The sequence below is a fragment of the Mesitornis unicolor genome, unplaced genomic scaffold (genome assembly GCF_000695765.1).
Source record: "Mesitornis unicolor isolate BGI_N332 unplaced genomic scaffold, ASM69576v1 scaffold38292, whole genome shotgun sequence".
NCBI classification, from domain to species: Eukaryota; Metazoa; Chordata; class Aves; order Mesitornithiformes; family Mesitornithidae; genus Mesitornis; species Mesitornis unicolor.
In genome coordinates this window covers 75,031-86,822 of record NW_010167911.1, presented here as the reverse complement: position 1 = coordinate 86,822, position 11,792 = coordinate 75,031, and the positions used below count along the sequence as shown (strand labels likewise).

The 11,792-nt window shown below is 36.4% G+C and overlaps 1 protein-coding gene across 1 annotated transcript in view; it reads left to right on the top strand.

Moving 5' to 3' along the window:
- Positions 1 to 403: 403 nt before the first annotated feature.
- SORBS2 (sorbin and SH3 domain containing 2) overlaps positions 404 to 11,792 on the top strand; it is a 79,251-nt gene continuing 67,862 nt past the window's right edge. The window contains exons 1-4 of the mRNA XM_010178843.1: positions 404 to 449; positions 6,530 to 6,622; positions 8,001 to 8,027; positions 9,023 to 9,147. Of these exons, the coding sequence (XP_010177145.1) occupies positions 440 to 449; positions 6,530 to 6,622; positions 8,001 to 8,027; positions 9,023 to 9,147 (255 nt within the window). The 5' untranslated portion in view covers positions 404 to 439. The remainder of the gene's footprint in view (positions 450 to 6,529; positions 6,623 to 8,000; positions 8,028 to 9,022; positions 9,148 to 11,792) is intronic.

Below are 11,792 nucleotides of genomic sequence, written 5' to 3'. Positions count from 1 at the left end.
TGCTTAAAAAACATTTGGGGAGACTCTTTATATCTTTCAGTTTACACAAATGAGTGAATAAAGCTTATAAGTAGCCTTTAAAAATATTTCTTCATTCCTGTATAGGAGTAATTTTTAGTTTATCTTTTCAAGACCAAAAGTCAATCACTAGGTTTTTATCCCAGAGCAAATGTTTGCGACAGAGATACTAAATGCTTGAAAATAGAGTACCTTATAATGGAAGTGACAGCTCATCTTTAACTTTGGAAGGACAAGCAGTACCAATTTAATTAAAGCTGTGTTAAAATAGGACTGTCATTTGTATCACAGTGATTCTCCACCCTTTGGGAAGTCCTGCTGCCATTTTGTACCACTCATTCTTGTCTTGTGCAAAGTAATAGATCATTTTATTTTCTGCAGGAAATTTGAAGACTTTTATAGCAAATCTTCCAGTGTCAAAATGAACACAGGTATGCTGCTTCTGTGAGATTTTTCTTTACTCTTACGTGCTGTTTAGAAAGCAGAGAAGGTTCTAAATTTATTTCAATTTTCATTAACAAATTATACTTTAGTTGGTGTTGAACTGAAATTAAGCAAGATATGTTAATAGTATATCTGCTTCTGTGCATTTGTATTCCATATATAAAATTTACATACATGTTTTTCTATGTATGACTATATATGGCTATGTGAAATATACATGCATGTTTAGCTTTCTGTGCTCAAGTTATAAGTCAGTTGTGTATGTGTGTGTGTTTTATGTAAAAATATATAGTATGAGGACATAACAGCTATGGAAAAGGGTTGTTAAAACATCACATTTTCCTAAGAAAATGCTTTGTTTTCATTCTCTACTGTCATTAAATTAAGGAGCATATAAATACTACCCTGTATTATTAGCTACAGTTGCATAATTGGTTAACTACTTTGTACTTTTAGGGATTTGTATTTTCTCCTATGTTGCTGCGATAGCTGTACTGACCAAATGAAGTATGCTACACTATAGGAAGTTATCTCCATCATCTGTGACAGTGTACTTACATTTGCTACTGAATCATTGCAGTCAGTATATAGGGCTGCTGTTATTTGCTGGAAGTGAGAATAGGCCTCTCGACAGCAGACTGGTGAAATCCTGGCCTCACTTATGTCAGGTGTAAATTTTCAGTTGCAATCAACTCTTTATACTCCATAGGTGAACCGTCTGGTGTGCAGATTAACTGTGGCATAAGGACAGACATATCCGTCCCTTACAAACTAGTTGGTTTTCTCATTGACCGTAGTGCTGCACCATGATAACTGACATAACTTGAAATAACCAAAACATGTTACGTGGGACCTGAGGACCTGAACTACCTTTGAAGCCAGTTTGGATTTTTCAGCAGCACACTCTAAATCAAAGGGATTAGCTTTTCCATGGTATAGGTTACCATTATCTAGATCTCTGTATTATTCAGGCTTCCTGGTTTCCCATAATCTCAGACAATGAGTGGAACCCAGTAGGACCAGGTTCTTGAACAGATTTTTTTAACAGAAAGCTAAAATATATTGGGTCATTTGAAACCACTACGTTTGTAAATATAATAAGCAGGAGAAGTTAAATTTCTCAGTTGAGTTTGTGCTTTTTTCCCCAAAGTTTTCATTGTTCTTAATTATTTCACAGAAACTGACAGGGTGGTGTGATTTTCATTTATGAAAGTACTATCTGAAATCTGTCCTATCCTATTGCATTTTTAGTGAAGAGGTCTTTCCTAAACCTGTCAGTCTGTATAATTAAGGTAGTACTGAAATACTGCTTGCTTCATAGAACTGTAATTTCAGAAGTAACTCAGCTAATCATCAGACATTTGACTATGATTACATTGTACATTGCAATCATGAGTTAAAAATCATATGATAGATATTATTTTGCAGCTTCTACTTTGAAAAATGTGGATAGACTGGTAAATTGCCAGTTTGTGCTACTACAGCTCTGAAGTATGACTTTGTTCTGTGTTGTACTGAGATTTTTTTCATGTAAACTAGAAATTCTCATGAGAAAAAGACGTAAGATTTAAGTAATCTGTGTGGCTGAATGACTTCTGTTGGGGATTGGGAGTCTTCTGATCACGCAGGAGACTTGAAAACAGGCCAAAATCCCAACATCCAGTGAGTAGGATGTAAAAGTTAACTTCTTGTACCTAGCTTTTGATAAAGCATCACTTCACTAAGGAAAAGGGTGACTGAGGTGGAAGCTCTTCTGCATGCTGTTCTGGGCTAGTTGTTACTTTTTTCTTCCCCCCCCCCCCCCCCCCACTGCTGTCTTTGAACACAAAATGAGTGTTGCATTTAATGAACATAAAATGAGTCTGTATTTCACTGCTTTATAACAGCAATTTGTGCATAATGCAGTTGGAGGTTATCAGATACTCTTGATTTGCCATGAATTTGTTTCTAAAATATATGTTTCATTAATTACTCCTGCAGACAAATGAGCACTCTAGTTTGATGCCAGTAACCGCTGAAGTGGCAAAGCTAGAATATATGCAGCTTTAAAAAGAAAAAGTACATCTACTGCTCAGAGAGGGCTCCTCTAATCCAGTGTTCCCTGTGGCTGCAGACTTGGCAGCAAACCCTGCAGAAGATATTTTTGTCTGCAGAGAAAATGTTTTGAAGAGCTTTGGTTTTCAATACTCTACCATATATGGCATTTGATATTAATTCTGTACCACATGTTAGGAAGGAATATTCGACAGCATAAGGCAATGAAACATGTTTGCAAAAGCAAAGAAATAAACGTAAGATATAGGGGAGGTTTTCAGAAGTACCAAAGGTACTTCGGCTCATAGTTTCTTTTGGTGTCTAAATGCTGTTGTAATTTAAAAATAGTAGTCTAATAGAATGTGTACCTTTTTAAGCCCAAACTAACCAATCATCAACAGAATAATATTTTAATCTATAAGGATTTTCATCAACAAGTCTTCAAGTACTTTACAGATTTTATGAGCATCATTAACTTGGTGACACATTTTAAGAAACTAAGTCACAGAAAACCTGAGTGACCCACAAAGCTCACATCCGATTAAAACACAGGATAAATGTGCTTATTGTTCATACTACATATGCGCATGCTTGCATAGCTAATGCTGGGGGACAGGTAATTGCATTGAGGAATAATGAATGGATGCAAGTTAATATGCTAAAACAGATTCTTAGTGTCCATCCATAAATATTTTGACTGAGTTTCATACAGATAATTCTTGCTAAATTAATCTGATTTAAAAATTATTAAATGATCTAGCTGTTTGCAGTGGATGAAGCATATAAGGAAAAAGTATGCAGTTCTGGAAGACTGCAGATATTTTGTGTTTTTTTAAATTATTAATGGAAAGCATCACATGGACTAATCTCATGGACATTTTGTCTGAGAGACAAGAATAGAAGTTCTTGGGTCCATAGAGAGTTGTGAAGACACTTCTAGACCACTAAAGCAAATTAGCTGGGCTTGAATGTTTCAAGCATTCTAGAAAAATTTACTTATTTAATCATTATTTGTTGTAATTTAGCATCAAAAAACCAAATAATAGTAGGTTCACCTGTGAAGTCAGCATTAGATTTTTGTGATAAAAACTTGTCTGCACACCCACAAAGGAGTTTTTTTTCTCTCTTTAAATGTAAGTCTGCAGCATTGATCCTAGCATTCAGGAGTTCATCCCTAGATGCCCCTTGCTTTGCAAAATACTGTCAGGACATGTCTCAGCAGATAAATCTTACCTCCTTCATTTTCTCCAGTACCTGCTAAGGATGCTTATTTGTCTTGTCCTGATCTGAATATCAAGGCACTAATTGTGCTGAGACCTGATTTAAGCCATACTTGCATTTTAGGCAGCTGTTTTGATGGTGAATTATTGCCCAACTTCATATTCTATTATTGCCCACAGACCTTAGCTGGTTCAGGTCTCCTTTGCTTCAACGTTGAAACAATACCTAGGAAGACAGGACTCTCATTACTAAAGAATTTGTCGTGTCAAAAGCATAGAGAATTGTGTGTATGCATATACATAGTTGCACACATTTTACTTTTTTATATATGCATACTTGTATAGATTGTTTCACATATCCTCATTCATTCATTGAATAACAGCTGTACAATATTAATTGCTTATAGTTTGCAAGCAGATGATCATTAATTCAACTTCCCTTACTGTTTCTGAGTTCTCTGTTCTCTAGACTTGGAGCTTTTTGATGATATTTGGACTTCAAGATTCTGGGTGAATATAGTTAGTATTTGCTGAAAATTTGATGGAGCTCTATAAAAGGAATACAGGCTGAATTAAGCCTCTTGAAGTTCAACTGTGTAAGGCCATGCAGATACAGGAAGGAGTTTGAAAACTGCCTCTGTTGAGTCAGAGTGCAGATTCTTCTGATCCTTATTCAGAGATGATGCCCTTGACTTAATGGGAGCCTGGTCTGAACAGAGATGGCAGGATGGAGTCCGTCATGCATGAATATGTGCTTACCCACACACATTCAGATTTTATTAGAAATTTTGCACAACCCGATATGGTGTATTTGTGCTGTTATGTCTTCAGTGAGTGCTACTCATTATTTTCTACAGATATTGAGAATGTTACTGCAGATTACAGACTTGCATATGGGCTTCTATATAAAGGGGTAAATGTATGTATATATGTATATAGTCAGTTACAACATCTGTTTTACCTATCTTGTATGAAGCTACGTCAAACACTTTGCCAGATAATGGGTCCACTGTGTATAAAATTCTGACTCAGTTCAGTTAATTAAAAATTAATTTGACCCAGAATTTCTTGAATTTGCACTGATGAAATATTTGTAGTCAGATTTCTCGTCTTCCTTTCCTTCCACTCCAGTTTCTCTATCTTGAAATTCACAGAATCGCAGTAATTTCAGGTGAATAGTTCCTGAGAAAATACGAAGAAAGCATTAGTTTGTTTGAATAAGTGATGTGACAGTATAACAAAATTGTTTGCCTGTTAACTTGTATTAATCAAATAAAGTATGCTGTCAAAGTCTGCCAATATTTGGATAAGAACAGAACCTCAGTATCAACACATAGTCAAATTTCCTTAGAATTACTTCTGGTGGTTGTGGAGGCAGGGGGAGAGAATACAAGAATGCAAAATGTGATTTTTAATTACCATTGCTATTCTATATTTATGTTAGCAAACTAAAACAAGTGTGTAGATTTGATAGCCAATGTCTTTGTTTCATGTATACAACACCAATAATTAATTGCAGTTAGTGTGTTGCTTTTGACTGTTGCTGACTGAGATACTTTGGCCTTTTGCCTTCAGACTTAGAATTGGCAGTGATTCTTTGGAACTGCTTTCACCTGGGGCAGCAGCTTTCATGTTTGCAGCGTTAACATCTACTTAATGCACAATTCTGCAGGACCTGTGGCCAGAGGGGAATGATATTTCAGGAGAATATTGGAATGAGGAAAGAAATATCAGAAGCTCACTTCCCTTCAGACGTGGGTTAAAGATGTCCCTGTGGCTCAAATTACTGCTGTCATGTGAAATACTTTCTACTAATAGGTTGCAGGTCTTCCTTAAGCATAATATTATAGAACTCCCTATCATAGGACATGGATATAAAAAAAACTGTTAGGGTCTCTATCATAGTTGTGGTGCTTTACTTAAGTGGGGTCCTGTATGAAATTTCAGTAATATCAAATATGAAAGTTAAAATAATTAGCTAGTTAAATACAATTGGGAAGAGTATTTATTAACTTGCTTTTACAGCCATGATGGAGTTGCTAAAAAGCTACGTTGTGGGAAAGCTACTTTCTAATAATAACAAAGTATTTATAAAACAGAATGACAGCTCCAAGTGAGAGAGGAAGAGACAGGAAGGAAAGAAAGGAGTCATGCAAGATCCGAAAGGAAGGGTTTTTTCCATTCCTGGTTGTTCAGGGTGATTTTAGCTTTCTAGTCATTCTCTTGGGTTGTTCTTGGGTTCCAAACATGCTTTTTTAATCTTCTATTAGATAAAGAGGGGAGAGAGGGAGAACAAGGATGTTCCATTGAAACAACAAAAAATTATGCCATCCTAAGTATTTTTTTCTTGAGCTTAAAAGATCCAAATGACTATACAAAAGCACTTTGTCAGCTGATCAAACATAAGCTTAGTTTATGAACAGTGTCTTTCTAATGCATACAATGAAATTATTGTACAGTGCAGATTATTGATATTGCTCTGGAATGCTTAATCCTTCATCTTGACTACATGTTTGTTTTCACTAATTAGCTATAATTAAGCAGTCTTTCAGTTAACAGAATGTATATAGTTCCTTACTGGATTAAGTACTGCTCTCTTTACTTATTTTCTGTAAGGTTTATTGTTGTTTGAAGCTTGTGAAATTTTCTGTATTCTGCTAATCTGCAAAACTTGCAAATTTCCACATTTCTGCAGCAGTCCCCTAACTGCACACTTATTGTCATATGTGTTTGGCATATCTCACGCTGTGATACGTTGCATGTGCTTGCTGCTTTTGTCTGGGGCTGCTGTCTGTATTGTTTTGTGCTTCCAGATAGCGGTGGGTGTGCTCGCAAACGTGCTGCCATGTCTGTCACATTAACCACTGTGAAGAGAGTCCAGAGTTCTCCAAACCTATTGACATCAGGTATAACTGCTAACCAGTGAGATACTACCCCTGAATGGCTTTTCTGTAGTGCTGTGCATTCCTGAAATATTACTCCTCAAGGAAGAGAAGGATAAGTGTGTTTTCTAGTCCACCGACAGGTCTGTTACTTCTACGATGCTATTTAAAAAGTAGTCTTAATTTCTCCCTACCTATGCTTGGTAGGCAGAAATGAAAAAAAAAATTAGGAAGACTTGGGAAAAATCAGTTATTTATAAATTAATTTTGCCTTTGAAACATACTTCGGGTCTCATTTCCTCTGGTTTTTTTTAAGATAACATAGCATGAAAAGTAGATTTTGTTTATTACAAACTTTGTTTATTGCAGCTTGCTTTAAATACTGGTCTCAAAGGAATATAATCTAAATGTTATTGTAAAGTAATCATCAGAAGCCAGATTAACTTTTAAAAAAATAATTTCTCTGTCATGTTTTCGTAAAAATGTTTAAAACAATAAAAACATGGAGAATATTCAATAGACAGGCAAAATGCATGTCTGAATATTGCAAAATTACATCTTAATGAGTATCAGCTGCCCAGGTTCACTGGTGAATTTAGTAGTTGTAGGTATAAATCGGAAAATCTTGAGTGGTGTGGACTAATTTACACCAATCTTAACATGCAACATTCACACCAAATAAATATAATATAGGAAGCTTAATAAAGAAGCAGCCAAAAATAATTGCAAGATAAAGTCTTTGTTTAATGTCTTGCTTTGTTGCACTTAAAATTAATGGTGAGTGCTCTTAGTACTAGAATTATTGTATATTTTAGTTTCTTTAGGAGAAAAAACACTAATATATCCACAAGTAATAAAAACGCCCACCAGAAATTCAAATCTGTTCTGTGCTGGCAGTATGTATTTATCAGTTTCTGTGTTTTGCTTTGAAGTGATGAAGAAAGCATCACACATTCTGGTGTGAAAGGGGAGAGAAAATCCTGACAGAATCTGTAGGCCTTTTTCTTGGTTTTGAATTAAACCTTTCCAGCTCATCTTAAAGGAATGACATTTCTTTTGATATCTAGATTTTAGATGGTAGCATATCACAGTAATTACTGGGGATGGGGGGGGGGAGGGAACCAACAACAACAACAACAAAACAAACCCCAGCAAATGTTTGTTAATTACTGGCTGTGTGAAGTAGCAGTGATTAAACAACAGTAACTCTCAGCACACTATAGCCTTCTGTATAGCTTGTGCAATAAATGCAGCATAGTTACTTATGGTCTAATATTCTGAGGTGTGCTTAGGTAACACAAGGGAATTAGGTAACTGAAGAAAAAGACTCCTAGATATTTATCAAGTTGCATTGTCATGTTTTTATTCTAACACAAATTAATATTGGATGTTTCTTTTTCAGGGTCAGATTCTCAGTCGCTGGATTCAGGTAAGTAAAACACTGTGTTATTTATGCATCGGTGTAATACCATGTAAGTGGATGAATTATAACAGTCTTCCATTTATTTTATTTCCTTAGTTCATGCATCCAGAGTCTTTTTAAGGAAAGCACCACTGAAATTGTACTAATTACAGTACTAATTGCAGTTAAGACCTCAAATTCAGGTTTCATTTGAAAGCAGTATTTCCTGTAACACAGTTTTTGTTGTCAGAAAATGAATTGTGTGGGAGAGTACAGACTGCTAATTTGCCACCTTCAGTGGCACTTGCTATTTCATTTTTAGTCCCTTAACTCAGGATTGCAAGTTCTGCCCACCCCACTTAGCAGCCTGCTCACATAATGTATTACTTTTTCCAGCCTCTTACAGTATTTTGTCTTCAAATCTGTAACTTGTTGAGGCAGGATAGTACCTCTCTCTATGTTTGAACACTGTCTTGAGGGCTTTTCAGCTCTGAGGACAGAGACAAAACATGGTTGGTTGGTTAGAAGTGTCATTCAGATTTGGAAATAGATACATTACTGGAACAACTAATTGGATACCCTGGTGAAATTTGGTGAAACTGCCATGACCAACCAACTTTACATGAGCTGGGATATTTTTGAAAATCTGATGCAGCTGAGAAGTTCAAGAACCTCATCTGTGAAGTTCAAGAACCATTCAGCCTGCTTTCTACAGGGGCTGATGCACCATCTCAAAAGGCCTCCCAGGGAGTCTGTATGAATGTTGTGGGGAAATGCCAAACTGCTACCAGCAGTATTGTCAATGATGGAGTTTTCTAAATTTTAAAGATAAGTCTTTTGTGAAGTGACAGCTTTAGCCCTGTTCTTAAAACTTCTATGGTGGTAACAGCAGCAATGTTAGTTGTGTAGTAGCTAAAGTTTTCCAACATTTGTTTAATGGCTGAGTTGCTAAGATAATAGCAATATAGAGATCTATTAATCACCAAAAAAAAAAAAGTTTGATTCTTTTTTCCTCACAAAAGGTTGGAGATCTTACAATGATGGAAGTAGAGAGACACTGAATGGAGATGCTAGTGGTTCATCTCTTACTGCAAAAGGTTTTAGGAGCGTGCGGCCAAATCTGCTGGATAAAAAATCACCAACTCAGGTAAAACTGAACACACAGAGTTTGGTACTTTGGCATTTGTGTGTGTGTTAGTATTGGGGCATAACATACATAGATGGGATACCTTTATGGAACATTGTCCTGATGTCTTCCAGATAGTGCGAATCACCTGTTCATATGGGTCGTTGCAAACTGTTTTACTGCATAGATAAAGTATGCTCCACACAGGATACATGCCTCCAGGTTAATTACCAGAATTGCTTTCAATGATCAAGACAGCCAGCTAAATAAAAGTAGGTCATACACAAATAAAAGCTTTCTAGGAGTGTTCCTTCAAAGAGACTTCAAAGAGTATTTATTAATATTTTACACTCTGAGAAATGCATCGGTCATCAAAATAATATCTGAGGATACAGTCTAATTAATTATAAGGTAGACAATGTTTCTGCCTTTTTTGCAGAACAATATAATTAAAGCATGCTAAGAAACCCCACTTAACTTGGAAACATGTTTATCTGTCCAAAAAAGGTCAATATACCAATGTCAATAATGTCTCTGTTACTATTTTAATTCAAAGGCTTAAGAGGCTCTGTATGTTTTATATGTGTGTGTTACCTGTGAGCTATAGCTTGTTTTCTAAGATCATGGAGTACATTTTGGAAACTACTTACATATGTTGAACAATTTCACAGTAATAATTCTTATTCAGTGCAATAATTTATTTTTTTTTAAGAAAATGGACTATTGTATGCTCTATTCTGATCCCAGTTTCCTCTGAGCAATTGGAATATCTGACCTTCTAGACACAAGCTGTACAGCCCTGCACAGCAAAAGGTGGTGGGAACCTAGCCAATTCAATTGTCCATTGAATTGAGCAATGTCGGGATGAAGCCCCTTAAGTTGCTAGGTCCTTTATTTAAATATAAAAGTCAAACTGAGTTATATCTCCTGCTAACATTTCTTTTCTTTCTGTTTCTTCTTCAATGTTATTTTGCTCTGTGTGGATGCTTTTGGCAAATAAGGCACCTCTGCCACCCCCTAGAAAAGAAAGTTTTCGGAAAGCAAGAGTTACTAATCACAAGAATGAAATAAATCTCCAGGCAGTAACTGGTCCAGCTAAACAACTTCCCACAGATACTGCCTATTCCACTAACGAGAAGTCTGTCCAGAAGACAATGTCTTCTCAAGTATCTAACACCAGTGTGTCCTATGCACAAAAAATCACTAAACCACTGACCTCAGTCTCCAGTGCAGGCACAAGCACAGTAGCGGGTATTAGGACTACTCTCCATCAAGGCCAAAGGCAGCAGTCTCAAAAACGTAGGGTATCTACCCTGAAATTAACCCGGACACGTGACCCAGCGAGTACCATTCATTGTAATACACAGCAACAGCTCAAGCCTGTTGAAGTGCCAATATTTCCACAAAGGCCTGTCTCACCTGCCTGTAACCCTGTGCCTGAGATACACACAGCATCTCTTTCCATTCAGATAGCTCCCACCCCTGACAATAAAGCAGAGCCTGAAATCCAAGAACATCCACCTAGTATTTCTCCAGACACTTCAAAGATGTCTTCAAAGGATTTGGGACAAAAGTCTACAGTTCTTCCTTCTTCACAGGCTGCAGAATGCCATGTGGTATATTTAATTTTTCCATCTTTTGTTTTAGATCATTCATGAATCACTTAATAACCCTCTGTTTAGTTATACTTACATTATCAAAATTAGACCTTGTGTTTTCTGGGTAAAACTACCTGTCACATGGATCAGAACTGAACTGAACAAAACTTGAAAGTTTTGAAAGGGTATTGCAAAAAAAAAAAAAATTATTCACCCACCTGAGCTGGAAGGTAGACTTCTTTGTTCCTCTGTGAGCACTTTATGGAATGCAACTGCACAATAGGAAATTATTGAACTGTAGATGGTGCATCTGCTTAAATGGCTCTTCCTAGGGGGCATTAAAGCATTATGCTGCCATAGGTGCTGGAAGGATGAAGTACGGATAGAAAAAGGTTGGACTGGGGGAAGGAGAGTGGGTTCTACAAATGCAGTTCTGCCAGTTTACTAGGGTCACCAAAAAGATATTTTCTCAGTCAGTGCTTTTTGCAAGGCTAGTCACTGCTGTCTCCTATGTGTCCTGTGCAATAGCACATTTTAAAGAGAATAGGTTGATGAAATCTTTTGTCAACCACCTCTTCATGAAGCAGCACTGAACTTTTAAGTCTATTTCCCCTATACTCTGTGCCTACTGAGATGAAAATTCTTTGTTAACTATGCTGATGTCTTCTAGGAGAAATGGGAGTATCAACCACACAGTATAGGACCACAAGAGTCTGAGCAGGGTTTATCGCCCTTCAGAAAGTTACTGAGTCAAATAAAATAAGCCTAGGAGCAATAAAGCAGCAGCAAATATATACTAGGCAAAAGGAGAGCTCTGAATAAACTTTGTTATTTCTACTCTGCTTTAAGATATTTCTATTTTAAAAGTTATTTTTTCTAGTATGTCTATGTAGTTAGATATAGTATATCAATCTTCTATCTATATCTAGTATTTCTCTCAGACTATGGTTCTTAGAGCATCACATTCAACCAAGTCTTTCCTCTGGAAGAAGTATCTGCATTAGCTACAGAATAGCTTTACCAGTTGCAGTATGTCAATTCCCCCCTTCAACTCCCAGGTAAAAATTT